The following is a 21,192-nucleotide window of genomic DNA, read 5'->3' as shown; positions in this document are numbered from 1 at the left end:
GGTGTTTTTTTGGATATTTAGTCCAAAATATGGTCATTTAGGGATAGCCAATGTGAAGCAGGGCGCAGTGTTGAACTTGGGCTGCCAATCTCTGCAGCAAGGTAGGGTGAATACACTCCCCCACCCCTTTATGATTGTTCTCTATTTTTTCCTATTGATATACTTTAATCGGATTTAGAATCTTTAATTACCCTTTGAGTGTTTAATGATTATATGGTAATTTTAACTTTATAAATAGGAGTTATATTTTAGGAGTTTTTTTTCTTTTGGATATTTCCCTTGAACAAAATTGACCCCAAAATTTGTTGTGCAATTTCTCCTGAGTACGCCGATACCCAATATGTGGGGGGAAAATTACTGTTTGTGCAGACGGCAGGGCTTGGAAAGGAATGAGTGACGTTTTTGCAGTGCAGACTTTGATGGAATGGTCTGCAAGTGTCATGTCACATTTAGTGAGCTCCTGATGTGCCTAAACAGTGGAAAAACCCCGTAAGTGATCCTTAATTGGAGTTGATCTAGTGTTTTCCTGATATGTCAATTTTAAAATGTGTTGGCATACGTAAGTTGTGTAGAGTGCATTAGATTGGCATACTCAAGTTGTGTAGAGGGCATATGTAAGTTTTGTAAGTCAGAAATTAATTTAGTAGTCCATGAATTTGTGGTACCGTTTAAAGCATTCTTTAATACAGAGGCCAGGTTTGTCAAAGCAAGTGTTGCATTAATAAGTGGTGTCCTTTCTTATTCCCCACACCTTTTTGAGATCTCAAAATCTGCACATCATACTGCGATCCAAAGAAATTCAGGCATGAATGAGAAACAAAGTAATTGAAATCTATTAGTCTACTCACTAAGTTCTAGTGTTTCTGTAGGATGAACCCAAAGTGGACAATTTCCTAATAGAGGACACGAAGGGGGGGGGGGATAAAATATGATCAACTAAGATCATAACTACTAACAACTAAGAGATTAACTCCCCCCCATATTTTTTATTGTACCCCAGGGCACAGTCTGGTTTGGGAACCCTTGTAAAGGTACCTCATACAGCATTGAGGGTGCTGCATCACAATGCATGATGGTCAACTAATGGACATCCCTCTTGTCCTTGTACTTGACCACCAGCATGTTGTCACTACATTGGGCCCTGCTCTCACCCTTTCTGAGCAGCTGCCCAATTAGCATCCCAGGAAATCCTCTCTGAATTTTGTGGACAGAATCGCATGCTGTGGTAGCTCTGGCAGAGAGGGATTTGAAGATAGGGAAGCTGATATAAAATATATCTACGTAGAGGTGATAACCTTGATCCAGCAGTGAGTGCACCAAATCCCACACAATTTTCCCACTTATTCCCAGGACAGGGGGTCATTTAGCAGGTTGAATCCAGGTGTCCTTCCCTTCATGAACCCTAAATCTGTGTGTGTACCCTGAGATACTCTCACACAGCTTGTAGAGTTTAATTTCATACCTGGCACTCTTACTGGCTAGGGATTGTTTGAATTTGAGCCTCCCCTTGAAATGTATTTAGGACTCATCCACGCAGATGTCCCTTTTGGGAATGTACACCTCGGCTCAAGCAATCAATGACCGGCCTAACTTTGAAAAGTCGGTCAAAGTTGGGTTCATGTCGGGTAGGACATTGTGCATTATCATTGTAACGCAAACATTTGTGGATGGCTAAAAGCGTTTACGGGTCATAACCATGCGGAACACTGGAGTGTTGTATAAAACATCAACACTCCAATATTGCAGAAGTTCTGGCTTCTTCACTAACCCCATGTGAAGAACGAGGCCGCAAAACTTCATCATTTCAGAGGCAAGGAAGGCATATGCCTCTTCGGCTGAATACTGTGAATGGGATGAGCGGAACATTTTTTCACGTGTGTGGTGTGTGTGTAAAATAACCAAATTCTATTTAGTTGTGTGTGTGAGAAGTGAGTTTGGTGTAAACTTTTTTATTTAGAAGAAAGAAAAAACAAGAATATAAGAAAAGAATCTAGAAAGAAAAATATAAAAATTTTGTAAAATAAAAAACAAATTTACTAAACGGACGTCGGTAAAAAAAAATTACTGTAACACTTGAGTAGTGGTGAGATGACCAGACTGAAGGCCAGTAACAGCAGTATGCCAGACACACTTGGCGCAAGCCATCTTACTAACGCACACCCCTGAGGGCCGTGGTAATCTTCACCCACTCCCTCTTCAGGGAGGGTGACTTTTCCAGAGCCCTTCCCTGGTGTCAATAGCAAGGTGGCTGGTGGCTAGGCACACTGGCCACAGTTAGATCAAACACACCAAAAAACTATAATGGGAAGGCAGAGACTAACCTAACAAACAAAGAAGGCAGGGATGCCGGAACCAGAGGACACCAAACTCCAGAGCTAGACACAAACCAAAGAAGCACTCATCAAACGGTTACCAACTGTTCACTAAAGTGAAACTGAATAATCAGCAGTGAAGTAGAAGATATGGCGGGGTTAAATATCCCTCTCATGGATCACCTGACACCGCTGAGGTAACGCCCAAGCTTCACCCTCTGCCCAGAGAGACCGGGAAAGGTGCGAGGAGGGCGGAAAGAAACCTCCCATCACCTATCTGAACCAGGAGACATAGCGTCCCATGTCTTCTGGCAACAGCTGACACTGGGGAACCCAGTGTCTCGGAACCCCTGAATAGTATCAGTGCTGGGAGCGACGGCATCCCACCTCCCAACCACACCATGCCCTGAAGCAGGTTTTCTGGAATGGAGTTCACAAACACGGCAGGGCCTCACACTGACACCACCCCCGAAGGCAACACCCCTCACAACCAGAGAGCGATACCCAGAAGCATGAGGGGCACGCTTGTGCTGTCTGACAATTACTGAGCGTCCTCAACTATCTGACACTAATAATAACTATATTCAGTAAACAAATGCTGTAGTAGATGCTGATTACAACAGTATATTTTTACTGTCCCTAATCAATATAGCCCTAGCAACTAATCTAAATTATTTGTTTACACTTTACTATCTGACACTAACCCTGACTATATTTAGTAACAAATACTGTAGTAGACACGGATTGCTACGGTCTATTTTTACTGTCCCTAATCTAGTCCTATCAACTAATCTAAATTATTTTTATTTGATTCTTTTTTCACAAAAAAACAACAACTGATCATTGATGTGTGTCACTGATCAGCACTCAACAGCTGTATGATGCACTCACGGATGTGATCATTGATGTGCATCTGATCAGCGACTCAGTGGCTCAGGGCACACGCAAGAAGGTAGTGCAAAGAAGGGGAGGAAAAATGGACAAGGATAAAAAGTCCTGGCCAAAAGCGAGCACAGTGGCTGCAGGATGCATGCTAGGGGAAAGAGTGGGGGGAGAATGGACAGGAAAAAAAAATCCCGGCCAAAAGTGATGCGTGTCACTGATTAGCGCTCGGCGGCTGCAGGACGCACGAAAAAACTGCCAAAAAATTACAGATCATGTACTAATCAGCGCTCAGCGGCAGAAGGGGTGGTGGAGAATGGTGAAAGGGGGTAGAGGCAGATTCGGGTAGATTAGGAAAAAGCAGAGGACAGTAACAGGTCAGGAATGTCTTCTTTCTTCTACCAAGAACAGCAGCAGCAGTGATGGCACCGGTTTGACCTCTGACCATGCGAGTGCTGTCTGATTTTCATGCACCCATCTCCTTGAAACCCGGCAATTCTTCAGCCACATACTGTAAAAACACAGCAGTACCCGACAATGTAGAATAGAGAGAATAGACCTACATACATAGAATAGTTAAATAGAAAGATGTCAGTCATATATACAGTATAATTAGTACAGTGACTGATTTGGTTACTGCACTTGTCATTTCTTGTTAAATTAAAGAATTAATAAAAAAAAATTGGCGTGGGGTTCCCCATAATTTTATTGTCTAGCAGAAGTTAGGCAGATGTTTGAAGCCTGGGAAGGGGGTAATACCCACTGAGCTTCCCAGGCTACTTAGCTGAATACTTAGCCTTTACTGGCTATTAAAATGAGGGACATCCAAAAAAAATTGACATGGGGTTCCCCTATTTTAACAGTTAGCAAAGGCTATGCAGACAGCTGGGGGCTGATATTAATAACCTATTAAGGGTCTATGAATATTGGCCCCCTCTCAGACTATCAGAAACCGCAAAAACTGTGGACTTAAAACTTAACTTTTACTAGATAAGATTAAAATATAATCCTCATTTAAGGCAAACAAACATATTTCAGGTTAAAATCAAGAGAAGAGACCCCTGTCCCTGTAGGAGAACACTTGCTGACAGTTGTCAGACCAAAACATGGGGTAAAGACATGTATATAGAAAATGTCACAATGCGTATAAGCCTATGGAATGATCAGGCTCATGTAAATACACTGTTAGAATATCAAGAGGAATAAAAAGGAAAGATCTCACCCATATGTGATTTTATCCTCTATGTCCTCTTTATGTCCCTTGTGAGTAGCGGAGTCCTGGTCATCCACTGTCCCTGCCAGTCCCTGTATCCTGGAGCTGGCCCTGAGACCCCAAAGCTCCTGCCCTCACAAGGGCAGTCCACAGCTGGCCCTAATAAACTAGCACAGCCCTGAACTGACCCTTTGTGCCTCCCGACGCATTTCTTCAGGAATCTGAGTCATCAGGGGAATGGCACATGCATCTCCACATCGGGAAACAGGGATAAATACCCACCCTATGGGATATGGATGGGGGTATCAAACAGGTATTGGTGTAAAAAAAATAGGTCCTTTAAATAGAATGTGTTCAGATGGGAACTCCCCCCACCAAATATGCTCATATGCCATGATTGGACAAATTTAAATAACAACAGCCAGATAGACTAATCAGAAGGGTGTCCTACCTTAGACAATGATCCTCATTAAGTGCGTCCCCAATCATGCTGGAGTGTTTAGAGCGCACCTATTACTAGTATTTGCCATGCAACTCACGTGTCATGGCATCCGTTCTGGTTCTGTGGAATGCAAGAGTGTATGTGACGCTTACAGCCCTCCCTGGGAAGATGGGGGGTACTCGGAGCCAGGTCAGATGTTGGGGGTAGTAGCCGTGGCCTGGACCCGTTCCGTGCCCAGGGCCGTCACATTAAAAGGATGTAATGGACTTTCAGGGTTGGTGTTTATCAAGTGGATAAAATGACTACGCCACCTGTGGAGTCTGGTGATTCGCCACCAGTGCTGCGGCAGTCCTCTGAGGCGGGATGTAGTGGCAGCAGAAGATGGTACTACTCCCCACAGGCGGAGCAGGGCCTCAGGGCAGAGAGAACAGGAGGATGGGAGCTGTTGTGGAAGATGTGGTGCGGTGTAGTGTGGTGCCGCGTTGCAATAAGAAACCGGAGGCCATAGGGGTAGTCTTCCAAGCTTTACTCGCGGTAGAATGCACAGCTGCAAGGCTTCTCCCTGCTCCTCATGGCGCGCTGCGGCCACCAGGACCGGGGGTCCGGCAACCTCCAGGTAGTTCAGGTGCTTTGGTCAGGACCCCGCACCAGAGTGTTCTAGACTTTCCCACTAGGTCCTCTCCTGTCTATTTGTGGTGCGTGTACTAAGGCCAGGTCTCCCTCTGGACTATGCACAGAACAAGGGTACGGGTGGCGACTCCACTCCATTACCCGGTGGGATCTACTGAGCCTCCAGGTTTCTCTGACTAAGACTTGAAGTGACAGAGTCAGATATCGGTGGCCGGTACCCTCTTGCAGCAGGAATCCTTCTGACTAGACCAGAATAGTGAGGACAGGTGGCGTATACCGCTCCGTCTGCATCCCCCTGGGATCCTTTTGCCTCCGGAGCTCTACTCCTCCGCTCCCCTCCAGGCCTTCTTAAGTAAGGACCTTGAACGGGTAGAGACAGCCGTTAACTCTTGCCCGTTCCTTGTCTCAAGGCCACAGTACGAGGACCGTGTCCCCATCAACTGCAGGTTCACACAGAAAACCACGTTCAGTGATGAAAATCACAATCAAAGACCTTGAACTTAAGATGGCTGGCTATTAAATATGAATTTAGTACGTGTAACCTCTAAGTGTATCCTCCACCCTCACCCACAACTGGGTTCCCCCTTCTTTGGTTCCCCCATCTCCACTTATCCCGGCTGGGGCAGCACCCTAGTGCCTTAAAGCCCCCCTACAGGTGGGAGAGGTGTAGTGTTGAATGCAGAGGTGGGGTCCTGACAGTTACACCGTCCTTACCTCGAAGGAGAGATACCACACCTCATTAAAGAGATGCAGTACCCCTGTGGCGACCGAACCCTCAGGGGCGCCACAAGTGCGCTCTATGTGTCATGCCGGCGGATGTCATTTCCGGTGCACAGTAAAGGAGAGGACGTCATTTCCGGTGCGCCTCCATCGTCGGTGTCATTTCCTGTTTCATGGAGCGCGTCGTGCGCTCCACCTGCACGGTGAATGGAAAACTGCTTTTAACACTCCGGTAGGTCATTTTGAGAATCTAGTGATGCCTTTTGGTCTTACCAATGCACCTGCATTTTTTCAGAACCTTATTAATGACATCCTGAGACCTTTGATTGGTAAGAATGTGGTTGTGTATTTGGATGACATTTTGATTTATTCGCCAGATCTGGAGTCCCATTGGCAGAGTGTACGTGAAGTTTTGCAGTTATTGAGTGATAATTCACTCTTTGCTAAACTGGAGAAATGTGAGTTCGATGTGCAGAAAATTAGTTTTTTGGGCTACATTGTGTTAGAACCCTCCTGTTTGTTTTTGTTTCTGTCATGTGTTTTGCGGTCACGTGACCATCTTCCTATATATTCCAGCTCTGCCCTTCTGGCCTTGCTGGACTTCAGTGTTGTTTAGACTGTCTTTCTAGCCAGGTGCTTTTGTGCCTATCTATCTCTAGTTTGCTTGGTCCTTTGGACCTCTAGTACTTTTGTCAGTTTGTCTTTTTCTCTGCAACAACTTCTGTTAGGAGGTGTCCCATTTTTTGTCCCAGTCCTTAGTTCTTTTAGGGACCCCTCCCTTTCTATATAGGTCTCCGTTCAGACTAGCCGAGGACGAAGGCGGGTCTGTTCACAAGGAACAGGTCGCCCGCTACAACGTAGGGACTCGGCTTAGTCTTACTGTAGGGACAGCTCTCCCCTTCTTTCCCTAGTTTATGTTGCAGATCATAACACATTGTCTCCAGCGAGAGCTTTGAGATGGACCATGTGAAGGTTCAGGCTGTGCAGGAATGGCCTAGGCCTATTGGTTTGAAATCTATACAGAGATTTTTGGGTTTTGCCAATTATTGCAGAAAATTTATTAAGAATTTTTCTGTAATTGTTAAACCTCTAACCGATCTCACCAAGAAAGGTGCAAATACGGCCCAGTGGACTACTGAAGCCATTGAAGCGTTTGAGTATCTCAAAGAGAGGTTCAGTTCTGCCCCTACCCTTATGCAGCTTGATGAGACCAAGCCTTTTTTGGTCGAGGTTGATGCTTCATCGGTGGGGGTCGGAGAAGTTTTGTCTCAGGAGAACAAGGGTGGAGTGCATCCTTGTGCCTTCTTTTCGAGGAAATTTTCTGAAACCGAACTGAATTATGATGTTGGAAATCGGGAGTTGCTGGCTATTAAACTTGCATTTGAACATTGGCGTCATTTTTTGGACGGCGCTAGATTTCCTATTCAGGTTTTCACAGATCATAAGAATTTGATCTATCTGGATGCTGCCAAGCGCTTGAATGCCCGTCAAACTAGGTGGGCACTTTTTTTTTCTCGGTTTCATTTTTCTGTTACCTATATCCCTGGTACTAAGAATGTTAAAGCCGATGCTTTATCTCGCAGCTTCTCTCCTACGGTCAGTGCCGAGGAGGAAGAGAGCATTTTACAGAAAGGAGTTGTGGTGGCGGCTTTGGACTCCTTTTTGGAGAATGGGATTCTGAAAGCTCAAGATGATGCTCCATCTAACACTCCCCATGGGAGGTTGTTCGTGCCTAGAGCCTTTAGGAGAGATTTGTTTGTAGAGTGTCATGATTCTCGGTTGGCAGGTCATCCAGGAATTTTGGAAACTTAAGAGACTTATCAGTTGCAGTTTTTGGTGGCCTGGATGGCAGAAGGAAGTCATCAAGTGGGTGTGTCAATGTACTGTGTGTGTTAGGTCAAAGGCTTCATATACTCCTGCTGCGGGATTGCTTTGCCCTCTGGAAGTTCCTAGTGCACCTTGGACTCATCTCACAATGGATTTTATTACTGATCTTCCTTTGTCTGAGGGTTTTACTGTCATATGGGTGGTCGTGAACCGTTTTAGTAAGATGTGTCACTTGGTTCCGTTCATTAAGTTGCCCTGCGCCAAGACACTCGCTAAGGCGTTTGTTAAGGAGGTTGTCAAACTCCATGGCGTTCCCACAGATATTGTTTCTGATAGAGGACCTCAGTTTGTGGCTCGCTTTTGGCGTGCTTTTTGTGACAGGTTGGGAGTCCATTTGTCATTTTCGTCTGGTTATCATCCTGAGTCTAATGGACAGACTGAAAGAAAGAACCAGGATGTTGAACAGTTTTTGCGTTGTTTTGTGGCAGACAATCAAGAGGTGTGGTCTGAGTTTCTGCCTCTCACAGAATTTGCTCTTAACAATCATACATCCTCCTCTGCTGGGTGTTCTACTTTTTTTTGTTGTACTGGGAGACATCCGTATTTTGGTTCGTTCTCCAAATTAGGGTCGGCGGTGCCGGAGGAGGAGAATTTTTCAAGTGATTTGGAGAGAGTTTGGACTAATGTACGTTGCGAGCTTCAAGAGGCTAAAAAGAAGTCCAAGAAGTATTTTGACAGGAAACGTAAAGAGGTTTTGTTTACTGTGGGTGACATGGTTTGGTTGTCCTCGAAGAACCTGCGGTTGAGGATTCCCTCTAAAAAACTGGGTCCTAAGTTTGTGGGTCCATTTAAAGTGCTTCAGGTTGTTAACCCGTCTGCTGTTAGGTTGGATGTTCCTACTTCCTGGAAGATTAATCCTGTGTTTCATGTTTCCTTGTTGAAAAAGGCTGATGTATTTGATAGGGATTACAGTATCTTGTCTCCTGGAAGGGGTTCGGTCCTGAAGACATCTCCTGGGTAAGGACGGATGATGTCTCTGCTCCTAGGCTTGTTAAAGCTTTTCACAGGAGATTTCCGGATAGGTCTGGGCCTGGACGATCCAGAGGATCCTCATAAAAGAGGGGGTACTGTTAGAACCCTCCTGTCAGTTTTTTCTATCTTGTGTTTTGCGGTCACGTGACCATCTGCCTATATATTCCAGCTCCTCCCTTCTGGCTTTGCTGGACTTCAGTGTTGTTTGACTGTTTTGCTAGCCTGGTGCTTCGGTGCCTTTCTCTGTCAGTTTGCTTGGTCCTCTGGGACCTCTAGTACTTTTTGTCAGTTTGTCTTTTGTGTGCTACAACAATTTCTGTTTAGGAGGTGTCCAATTTTTGTCCCAGTCCTTAGTTCTTTTAGGGACCCCTCCCTTAATTCTATACGTCTTTGTTCAGACTAGCCAAGGACGAAGGCGGGTCTGTTCACTAGGAACAGGCAGCCCGCTACATCGTAGGGATTCAGCTTAGTCTTACTGTAGGGACAGCTTTCCCCTATCTTTCCTTAGTTCTTGTTGCAGATCATAACAATTTTATATTGTTCAGAGTCTAGGACCACCACATTGCTACCCTTGTCTGAGGGTTTAATGACAATGTGGTAGTCCTGCTCCAATCTCTTAATTGCTTGCATTTCATTTTTGGTGCAATTAAACTGCGTGAAATATTTTTTCTTATTAAGGTTCTCGAAGTCTCTAGACACTAGATTAACAAATACATCAATAGATGAAACATCGTTGTGTGAAGGTGGCATTTTGCAACTTTTGTTTCTTAGATCTGAGAAAGGACCCTTTCCGGTGAAGGTAGGGCCTGGAACACCAGTAGTGTTAAGTAGATGTATTTCTGGAAGCATCTCGACCGGTATATCCAATTCATCACATGAGCGTTTATCTTGTTTTGCAAAGAACTTATGCCATCTTAATTTCCTCGCGAAAATATGCTAGTCTTTAATGTTCTCAAAGATATTGAGATCTGAGGTAGGGACAAAGGAGAACCCCTTGCTAAGGACAATCTTTTCAGTCTCACTGAGATCTCTGGATGAAAGGTTAATAACCTTTGAGTCTATCTCTGGTATTGGGATCTCCCCAGGTTCATACGGTTTCTCAGTGGGTAGGCCTAATCTAAAAAACGGGGGCATTGAGTTGTATATTGTCTATCGCGGCCTCTTCCCGAGTCTTGTCCACGGCCTCTACCTCTATTCCTCCCCCTTTCAGGTTTTACCCTGCCCTTTGTATGCGAAAGATAGTATCAGTGGATGATATATGTATCTCAGGTTTTATAGATAGGGATTTATTATTATAGAAGAGGTATGCTTTATTATATCTCCCAGACTACAAACATCAGCCCTCAGTCGCCCCAGAAATTGCGTATCTATAAGATGCATCAAATCTGGCACTTAGCCTTGCTCTGCCAATTGCCCTGAGGTGGTGGCAAATGGGGTTATAGAGCTGGGGTTGATGTCACCTTATAATGCCAGCTGACATCAAGCCCAGGTTAGTAATTGAGAAGCATCTATAAGACTCCCCCATTACTAACCTCATAGTGAGAATGAAATGTGAACAAAAAATACCCACATCGTGAATAAAATATTTTATTTGAAATAAAGACACTGACTCCTTTAATAGTTCTTAATTAAACCCTACTTACCTTTATGCCTATTCCATCTGAATCCCCTGCACCTGTAATAAAAGTAAAAAAAAAAACAACCTTATCCTTACCTTTCCGACGCCCAGAGCAGAATCCATGTGTCCCACAACAGCTCCAGCTCTGCTACATCTAGATGGCAGGCTGCCATCCTGCAGAGACACTGAGGAGCGCATGCTTGCGCTCCTCAGTGACTCGCTGTGACGGCATCTAGATGAGCTGAGTTCATGTCATATGTACTCAGTTCACCTCTTTGACGTCAGCGCGAGCGTGGGCAAATTCTCGCGCTCGATGTGCCGGCAAATGACGTCAGCACATGTGCAGTGAGAACTTTCCCACGCTTGCACTGACGTCAAAGAGGTGAACTGAGTACATATGATATGAACTCAGCTCATCTTGATGCCGTCACAGCGAGTCACTGAGGTGCGCAGGCATGCCGGACTTCTTTCTGCTGCTGCCCTCTATCCTAGTAGCAGCAGAAAGGTGTACGTAGATGACAGTTACAGTTGGGTACAGCTGATTTGATCATTGGCATCAGCAGATTGAGCAGATTCTTGTGAATTCAAACATCTGCAGTTGATACCTTTATTTTCTATATAGATCTTTACTGAAGGTGTGACGCCCAGCTGCGCTTGGTATCACAGATCCTGGAAGAGTGCATTGATGGATTCCTCCACAAGAGGCCCCCATAACCATTCACACATCTCCACCTTCCACCTCAGACCAGCAGAGGGAGCCCGTTAGGGATATAAATAGGGAAGGTGGAGCCAGGCAGCCCAGAAAGTGATTCAGCAGTTTCCTGCTCAGACACAGAAGGACTCAGTGCAGTCGAGCCAGAGCCTAGCAGTTCCTGCAGAAAGAGTTCAGTACAGTCTGTAGAGTGATTCCAGACTAGAACTTACAGAGCTCAGGATAGAGAGCTAGGAGTGTGCCGACGCTCTGAGAGCGGCGAAGAAGAACAGTGTCCCGGCTGCAGTGTGTGTAGCTGAGTGAGGGCCCGAGTAGGCCGAAGGCAAGTGGAGAGTTAGTTCATAGGGGGCAGAGGAGCTTAACCAGCTCACCCCGAAGCAGTAACCGGACACCGGGTCCGAAGCTTACCGGGATCTCTATGACCCAGTAAGGCATAACCGGAATCCCTGGAGAACTACAAGTCCCAGGATCGCTAAAGTGCTGATACGTAACAGAGCCAGGAGACACATAGGCCCCGCAAGCTGAGGAGCATGTACTCCAAGAAAAGGCCCTACCACAAGGTCAGCCAGCGCAGGACAGAGACAAAGTTAGGCCTAGCTCCAGGCAGGTCAGAAACTTACTACGCAGAGGCAAGAAACAGGAGGCCCTACACCTGCTCATTGGGGAGGATCCTGATATGCACCCTTCACCCTACAGTGCTCCGGGATGTGCCTGAATTTCCATCAGTAAAAGGTACTGAAGTGACTACCGTGCCCGTCCCTGTTCTTGCTCTGACCCAGCTGGGTCTCGCCTGTCCTGCATTCCCCTTTCCGTACGCTGCCCTGAGGCCTAGCTCCACCTGTGGGGAGCTATACCATTGAGCTGCCTTATCACCGGCCTCAGTGGACTGCCGCAGCGCTGGTGATCCTCACCAGAGACCACAGGTGGCGTCACGAACTCTTATAAAATTAACAAACAATTATCCACCCTTTTAAAAAGAGTGACACCAGGGTACGGGCCCGGGAGCCGACAACACCGCGACATCCCTAAGGCCAGGCAAAGGCCCGGGTACCGAGTCATCCCCATCCCCTGGGCGCGTCAAAGGCAAACAGCACAGAATCATCTGTTGAGATTAGGTGACAGTCACAATTTACTTCCCAACTCTTCCTGCATAGTGACCACTACACAGGTCAAAGAGCATAGAGCATGCACACAAAATTATCTGATATAAATCAATAATTGCCTTTTATTTATTTTAGTCAAGCATGATAACAGCAGTGATTAGAAAGCCTCATATCTGACCTAGCACTGTTTGCGCTATGTACTTCAATACAGCTTGCATTTGCCGAAAGACCGGTCCACTTGGATTCTCCAACCGCTGTATGCAGAAGTGCTTAAAGATTCCCACTTTGTTCGTGGGAAAACCCTCCCACGAACAAAATACATTTTAATGAATAGATCTTGGAATAATAATAATTTCCACAATTGGATGTGTTAAATTAAAAATGTTCCTGTGCTGAGATAATGTTATAAATGTGCCCCTGCTGTGCACTGTGTAATGGCTGTGTCTGACCGTGCAGGCACATGGTCTGATCATACCACATCTCCTGGGCAGGGGAGGAAGGAAAAGAGTATACAGACATTACAGCAGGGAATTGCAGCTGATTCTTTTTGTGAGGTAAAACATTTCCTTGCCTGTTTTTAAGCAACGTTTTACCTCAAAACAAAGAATCATCTGTGATCCCATATTGTAATGTCTGTATACTCTTTTGCTTCCTCCACTGCCCAGGAGATGTGGTATGATCAGACCATGTTCCGAACACAGACACAGCCATTACACAGTACATAGTATTATCACATTTATAAGATTATCTCAGCACAGGAACATTTTTATTTAACACATCCAATTGTGGAAATTATTATTATTCTAAGATCAGATCTATTGATTAAAATGTTGATTAAAATTAAGTTTGTTCATGCAAAAACCCCTTTAACCCCATGAGTGATAAGAGGTGGCTGAACCTGTATGGGCTGTGCATAAACAAATATCAGTTAAATTTCTCTTTTCTACCTTTTCAGATACTATCCCGAATGACTATGAAACATTTAAAGATCAGAAGAATAAAGCATAAAGTTGGAAACCACGTTGGGTACTGCCTGGTCTTCCCCCACAAATACACAGTGCGGATTCTGTAATCCAAATTTGCATATGTTCACTTGGCTAGAATAGATATAGCATACATTTTGACTTCCCTCTGTCGTTGTGTTCATCTAATACATATGTCATATGTAAAAAGTAACTGTTGACCTTCTATACCTTTCCAGCTCATGTGGCTTTAGCCCTAAATATTATTGCCTTATTATTAAGTACCCTCTATGCCCAGCGATTGCCTTTGTTAAAAAAAAATAGCTGGTGTTAAATGCATACTCATTTTGATTGTTAGAATCATGATAAATAGTTATGTCAGTCATTAAAATGCCTATTTTAAAGGGGAAGATGAAAGCTCTATGCAACTTACTAACATATGGTCCTCCACCCATGATCGCCAGCATGCTTTCGCAATATCTTTTAGATGGATTTCTCTGTTGATTTTTGATCAATAGTATAAAAATCAACTTTATGATGCAATACATCACAATAAAATTAGCTTAGCACTAATTTAATTAATTCTAAAGTGTTTAAGGTTACAGTGTTAAACATTTAAACAAAGGGAAGTAAAAATTCCTGTTGTTTATAATATGCCTTCTTGAAAAACACTTCTGAAATGCCTTGTCTGCATGTGTTTTACTGTCATTTTACCTATTTTTTTTATTAACACATTGTATTATCTAATTATTAAAAATAAATACTTACAAGTGGAAATCTTGATTTTGTGTGTTTTGTTATAAATATTTGCTGACAATTTATGCATTTATTAAAACCTCTCTCTTAAAAAAAAACACCAATTTGAGACAACCACCTTATCCAGACTTGATTTTTGTGAGATATTCTTTTATCTTTTTCGTTATGTATATCAGCCACTCTTCTTGAGTGAATTATCCATTTAGAAGACCATTTTTTCCACAATTTTGTGTGATTGTCTCAGAAGCTTCAGTGTACCACGCAACACTCATAGCAGGCCTGGACTGCTAGTCTGTTCTTTCGGTCATTTGCCCAGTTGACCGCGGTGTTTGAGCACCTGGTGGAGCAGCATCTCCATCTCTCACTGCTCCAATCTTCTCTCTTCACTCCCTGTAACAGCCTCCTGTCACCAACTGCTCTGGCTGACTAACTTTCTAGATCTTTCTACCTTTCCTTTTATACTACCTGTCATGTGACCCACTTCACTAACTGTCACTCTACATGGTCCCCTCTACCTTCAGTCCTTCCTTCAGTGCTCCCCTAAACTACTTCCTCCACCCACCTCCTCTACCTAGTTCCCCCCTTCAGACAGGAACAGGGACTGTGCTCTCTCTCAGGAGCATTCCCTTCCCTACTGGAGTGATGTGGTGTTGGATGTGGGTTTGTGGGTCCCAGGTAGTGCCCCCTCCTTATCCGAGAGTGGGGTACCACACCTCTGGCTGAGATGCAGTAACTCTGTGGCGACTGGACCCACAGGGGCGCCACATTTACATCATATGTCGTGTCACTGACCTTGATGCAGGCTCCGACGCTGAGCCCACATCTTTCCCCGCACATGACAGCTGATGTAATCAGCCATCATGTGCCTTTAACAGTGTGGGTGGAGCAGTGCTCTGCCTGCGGCTGTTAACCAGTTAAATGTCGCTGTCAATCTCTGACAGCGGGATTTAACATATGGCGATAGGGCGTGCGTCATTCCACGCTCCCATCGTTGCGCCTGTCACGTGATCGCAGGGCTCCTAAGGGATGTCATGACAGACAGGTGTTTCCTGATGATCCCCGTGCCTGTCTTTACGATCCCCCTGTGAATGCCGGCTCATGGCCTGCATTCATAGGATGGTCGGCATTCATAGGAGACAGTGAGCTCTGCTATATATAGCCGTGCTGAAGCACTACTATGTATAGCACAGACAATTGCAGCTTCAAGTCTCCTAAGGGACTATTAAATAAAGAAAAAAAACACTTTTTAAAAGTTCAAAACTACACATATTTGGTGTCTCTGCAGGCGTAAAAATCCAATCTGTCAAAATAAAAAATAAATTAATCCGACCAGTAAACAGCAACAAGAAAAAAAATTGAAACGGCAGAATAATTTTTTTTTTTGGTCACTGCAACATTGCAATAAAATGCAATAAGAGGTGAACAAAACATCATATCTAGCCCAAAATGGTAACACTAAGGGTCTTGGAAAATGTCCACAAAAGTAATAAAAAAATTTCATGCAAATTTCCGAATTTGTTTTCACCACTTAAATGAAAAATAACTATACATGTTTGGTGTCTGCGTACTAGTAGTGACCTGGAGAATCATATTGCCAGGTCAGTTTTACCACATCTTGAGCCTTGTAGATAAAAAAAAAAAAAAAAAAAAACAGTTGTGGAATTGCACATTTTTTGACGCACTTGAAATTTTTTCCCATTTTCCAGTACACTATATGATAAAATCAATGATGCCATTCACAAGTACAACTCGCCCCGCAAAAAACAAGCCTTAATAACGCTATATTGATGGAAATTTAAACAAAAAAGATATAACTCTTGAAAGAAGGGGAGGAAAATACAGAAAATGGTCTGGGGATGAAGGGGTTAACATTGATTAACATTGATGACTTATCGTTAGGATAGGTCATCAATGTCTGATTGGTGGGAATGTGATACCCTGCACCCCCGCTGATTAGCTGTTCCCGGTGCCAGCCGAAACTGCTTAGTTATGTAACTGCACAGCACAGCTCCGTCCACTGTGTAGTGGCCACAGTCTGGTACTGCACATGCGTCCTAGATTGATTTGAATAGAGGGCACATGTGCAGTACCTGGCCATGGCCACTATACGGTAGACAGAAAATAATGAGTACATAATGTCCCAAGAACACCAAGAATGTCCAGGCTAGTACTCAAAATGCAATTTCGTTTATTAATCGGTTACATTGTGGACAGCTTATATAAATCTTGGAGACAATAACGGGATAAACAAAGGTCTGAGCAAAGAGGCAAGGTAGGGGAAAAGAATAACATGAAGGCAACAGAGGGATAATAAAGTGCATCTGGTACAGTTAAGGGTCCTTGTGCAAAGTAGCAAAATTGGGTCCCAGTATTATGATGACAAGGGATATGACAAGGGTAGAAGAATCCGTCCCTATATCCCTCTCTTAAGTGCTAACAGGTCCCCAAATGTAAATTATTGCTCACTGTGAGGCAGTGACTGGGATCATATACGAGGGACGTTATATATCCCCCAGAATATGTACAGAGACCTATTAAATCCATTGGAGTGCATTGCAGTCAGAGACACACCTGCAGCTGCAATGCAGGAATGAAGGTGAGCATTGACCTGGTCAGGCTATCAGGCTAAGGCAGATTAGTAAAACCCGGCAGGGCCTTCATTTCTTGGAGGAAGCTACAGGAAGGCAGTGGGGCGGCCTCCTCCCTCCAACCCGGGTTTTCCAGTGGCTCTTGCCACAGGTCCTTTAAAAACCCTGCATTAAGGATTAGTGTTGTTCAGTGTTGGGACCTGCTAGGAGCATAGCAGGAAAACTCGGCAGGACTGTGTATAGCTGAATCCACATCTGGGTAGGCTCTGCACCCGAGCGGCCCGGCGCGGCCGTTGCCCACGTCAACCGTTGTGTGTGGACTTCTGTTAACCCGGCTGTGAACCCGAGGACTTTCTGTTTACCCGTGAGTTGCTGAAATAGAAGCTGTTTATGTTGGACTTGCTTGGGTCACTGCCTCAGTTACTGCACAATGTGAACACCGCCGCCTTACAGTTTGGTGGAGAATGCGGGCATTGTGACTGAGGCATACCTCACCGGCAGCTGCATGACCACTATCCGGCCTGCCACCTTTCAGCCCTAACCTGGGGACAAAATGGAGGAGATGTTAAAGCAATTGGTCCACATGCAGCGGCAGCAACAGCAAACAAATGAACTGTTGCTGCAACAGATTGCTGCCCTGCGGGAAACGGCCACAACACCAATTCCAGAACTTCGAGAGGCCCGGGACAAGGTTCGCTCAGCGTTGAGGAAGATGGGACTGGAGGACGACGTGGAAGCCTTCCTGACCGTCTACGAACGCACAGCAGAGCGGGAAAACCAGCCAGCCGGCCAGTGGGCATAAGTGGTGGTTCCGTTTTTGGTCGGCGATGCTCAGCAGGCCTACTTCGACCCTAGTCGGGAGGACGCCCAGGACCAGAGTTGAGACCCTTGCCCGACTGGGGGTCAATATATATGTGAGGGCTCAGCGCGTGTTTTCATGGGCCTTTGTGGAGACCCAACCCGCCCAGTCTCAGGCTTATGACCTTTTGCAGCTGGTCAAGAGGTGGCTCCAGCCTGATTCTTTGACTCCAGCCCAGGTGGTGGAGAGGGTGGTGGTCGACCGGCTGGTGAGGACTCAGCTGGCCGCTATCCAACGTTGAGTGGGGCAAGGGGACCCCGCCACCCTCGACCAGGTGGTCGGCCTGATCGAGCGGTACTCGGCCACTCAGGACTTTACACGGGACTCTGCCCCCTCGAGGCTGTCACGCCGGATGCTGCCAGACCAGGAACCGGGAAAGGGGTCGCGTCCCTCTGCTGAGGACAGTCAGGACCGTACCCGGGCTGAAGGGGAACCCCGGATTGGCAGGAGACCGGTTCCCTCCCAAAAGGTCACAAGATCTAACCGTACCTCCGCCATTAGGTGCTGGTGGTGTCAGGGGCCGGGACACGTGGTTGCTAAATGCCCCCTGACTACAGAGCCCATGGACTGTGGGTATAACCGACAGGTCTCACTGTACACCCAGACCGTCTGCTCTGCGAGTGCTGACCCCCCGGACAGTGAACCCCAACTGTGCCAGGTACTGGTTAATGGGTACCCAATGTAGGCCCTCTTAGACTTGGAGAGACTTTGATACATGAGTCACTGGTGGCAGGAGACAACCCCAGAGGATGGACAGTTGGGGCTGAGTGTATCCATGGGGACCTCCGAGAATACCCAACCGCAGAGGAAGTGTTGTCCACTCCATGTGGGGACACAAAACATGGTGGGGGTGGCAAAAACTCTTCCCTATGGGACTGTGTTGGGAAGAGACTTGCCCCTGTTCTGGACTCTGTGGGAAAACAAAAATCACTCTTCCCTGGTAAAATTTATTATGGGTGCTGTACCCGAATAACATGAGTCAGGGGTACCTGCCGTAGGGGTGTCCAACCTAGGGACAGAGTGTGACCCCGATAGGTTTCCCCTAGAGGTGCTGGTAGGAGAGGTTGAGGAGACCCGAGATAGAGGTGTCCTGGGGCACGTTTGGGACAGCTCAGCTACAGCATCCCACCCTGACTGGGGTGCAGAAAAGGGTGTTAGAGGTAAATGGTGTAGCTCAACAGTCCGGTGTAGATACTGTGATTCCACCCATGGTGGTCAACGGTGAGTTGCTCTATAGTGTGCTCTATAGGGTGGATAAAATCAGAGACGAGGTCGTGGAACAGTTAGTGGTACCTCAGTCGTACCGTCGGGCAGTTCTGGGGATGGCACACACACACCTGCTGGGTGGACACCTAGGGGTTAAAAAGATGCAAGAGCGTATCTTGCAGCAGTTCTTTTGGCCGGGAATTTACTCAGAGGTTCAAAAGTACTGCGAATCCTGCCCTGAGTGTCAGCTGAACACACCCACCGCAAGCTTCTGTAGTCCATTGGTACCTCCGCCAGTGATAGAGGTACCTTTTAAACAGATTGCAAGAGACTTGGTAGGGCCCATTGTAAAATCCGCTCGTGTCCACCAACATATACTTGTGGTCGTCAACTGTGCCACCCGATACCCCGAGGCTATATCGCTACGCCGCACCTCGGCGAAACTGATTGCACGGGAGCTGTTTGCCATGTTCTGTCGCCTTGGGGTACCTAAGGAGATCCAGATGGATCAAGGGACCCCTTTTATGTCCAAGCTGACGAGAGAACTGTGCAAACTGCTAAAAATAAAACAATTGCGCACCTTGGCGTACCACCCTCAAACCGATAGGCTAGTAGAACAGTTCAATAAAACCCTCAAGTCCATGTTAAAAAAGGTGGTTTCTAAGGACGGTAGGGATTGGGACATGTTGCTACCCTATTTGATGTTTGCCGTTCTTGAGGTACCCCAGGCTTCTACAGGGTTCTCTCCCTTTGAGTTATTGTACGGCAGACACCCTAGGGGTCTGTTGGACGTAGCCAAAGAGACGTGGGAACAAGAGCCGACACCACATAGGAGTATAATTGAACACATGGCTAGTATGCAGGACCGGATCGCGGCGGTCATGCCCATCGTGAAAAAACATCTGTTAGATGCCCAGTCAGCATGGAGGTGCACATATAATAAAAGAGCCACGGTCAGGTCTTTTAACAAAGGCGATCGGCCAGGGGTGCATCCAGGGTAGAGGTCAGGATAAGTGATGCTCTCACTAAACAGCAGAATACTGACGTGTTCTCAGAGCTACCGGGTAGGAAGCGGTTCTCCAACATGACATTGTCACCGAACCTGGGGTAAGGGTACGAATGAGACCGTACCGGGTACCCGAAGCCCAGAGTGGATGGGTTAGCCCATCGTACTGATCTCAAAACTAGATGAATCGTTACCCTTCTGTAACGATTTCCGGAAATTAAATGAAGTGTCAAAGTTGGACCTTTGTCCAACGCCAAGGAGAGGAATGCGCGAGTCACCAGGCGGTTCCTGTCACTGCAAAAATTTCAGTCTCTCTGTAGAAGTCGCAGGCAAATGCGGATGCCCTGTCCCGGGCACCCTGTATGGTGACAAATGTTCAACCCCACAAGTTTGAACAGAGGGGGGGATATGTGAGGCAGTGACTGGGATCGTATACGAGGGACGTTATATATCCCCCAGAATGTGTACAGAGACCTATTAAATCCATTGGAGTGCATTGCAGTCACAGACACACCTGCGGCTGCAATGCAGGAATAAAGGTGAGCATTGACCTGGTCAGGCTATCTGGCTAAGGCAGATTAGTAAAACCCGGCAGGGCCTTCATTTCTTGGAGGAAGCTACAGGAAGGCAGTGGGGTGGCCTCCTCCCTCCAACCCGGGTTTTCCAGTGGTTCTTGCCACAGGTCCTTTAAAAACCCTGCATTAAGGATTAGTGTTGTCCAGTGTTGGGACCTGCTAGGAGCATAGCAGGAAAACTCGTCAGGACAGTATATAGCTGAACCCATGCCTCTGCACCTGAGCGGCCCGGCGCGGCCGTTGCCCACGTCAACCATTGTGTATGGACTTCTGATAACCCGGCTACGAACCGGAGGACTTTCTGTTTACCTGTGAGTTGCTGAAATAGAAGCTGTTTATGTTGGACTTGCTTGGGTCACTGCCTCAGTTACTGCACGGTGTGAACACCGCCGCCTTACATCACCCATACTGTATCCAGGAGTCGTGCGTCCCTCCGTGTCAACGTGTCAAACTGCAGCCCTTTGACACATTGACACGGAGGGCTGCACGACTCCTAGATACAGTATGGGTGAGCAATAATTTACATTTGGGGACCTGTTAGCACTTTAGAGAGGGATATAGGGACGGATTCTTCTACCCTTGTCATATCCCTTGTCGTCATAATACTGGGACCCAATTTTGCTACTTTGCACAAGGACCTTTAACTGTACCAGGTGCACTTTATTTTCCCTCTGTTGCCTTCATGTTATTCTTTTCCCCTACCTTCCCTCTCTGCTCAGTCCTTAATTTATCCCGTTATTGTCTCCAAG

At 46.1% G+C, this 21,192-nt stretch overlaps 1 protein-coding gene across 1 annotated transcript in view; it reads left to right on the top strand.

Moving 5' to 3' along the window:
- The window catches only part of LOC141176270 (cartilage oligomeric matrix protein-like), a 1,029,762-nt gene extending 1,015,532 nt beyond the window's left edge, over positions 1-14,230 (top strand). The window contains exon 19 of the mRNA XM_073660229.1: positions 13,447-14,230. Within this exon, the coding sequence (XP_073516330.1) occupies positions 13,447-13,499 (53 nt within the window). The 3' untranslated portion in view covers positions 13,500-14,230. The remainder of the gene's footprint in view (positions 1-13,446) is intronic.
- The last annotated feature ends 6,962 nt before the right edge of the window (positions 14,231-21,192 follow it).

The sequence above is a fragment of the Phyllobates terribilis genome, unplaced genomic scaffold (genome assembly GCF_046119375.1).
Source record: "Phyllobates terribilis strain yellow unplaced genomic scaffold, ASM4611937v1 Scaffold_22__1_contigs__length_20350403, whole genome shotgun sequence".
Lineage (NCBI taxonomy): Eukaryota > Metazoa > Chordata > Amphibia > Anura > Dendrobatidae > Phyllobates > Phyllobates terribilis.
Note: the sequence above shows the minus strand (reverse complement) of the source record. Positions and strands in the feature narration are given on the sequence as shown.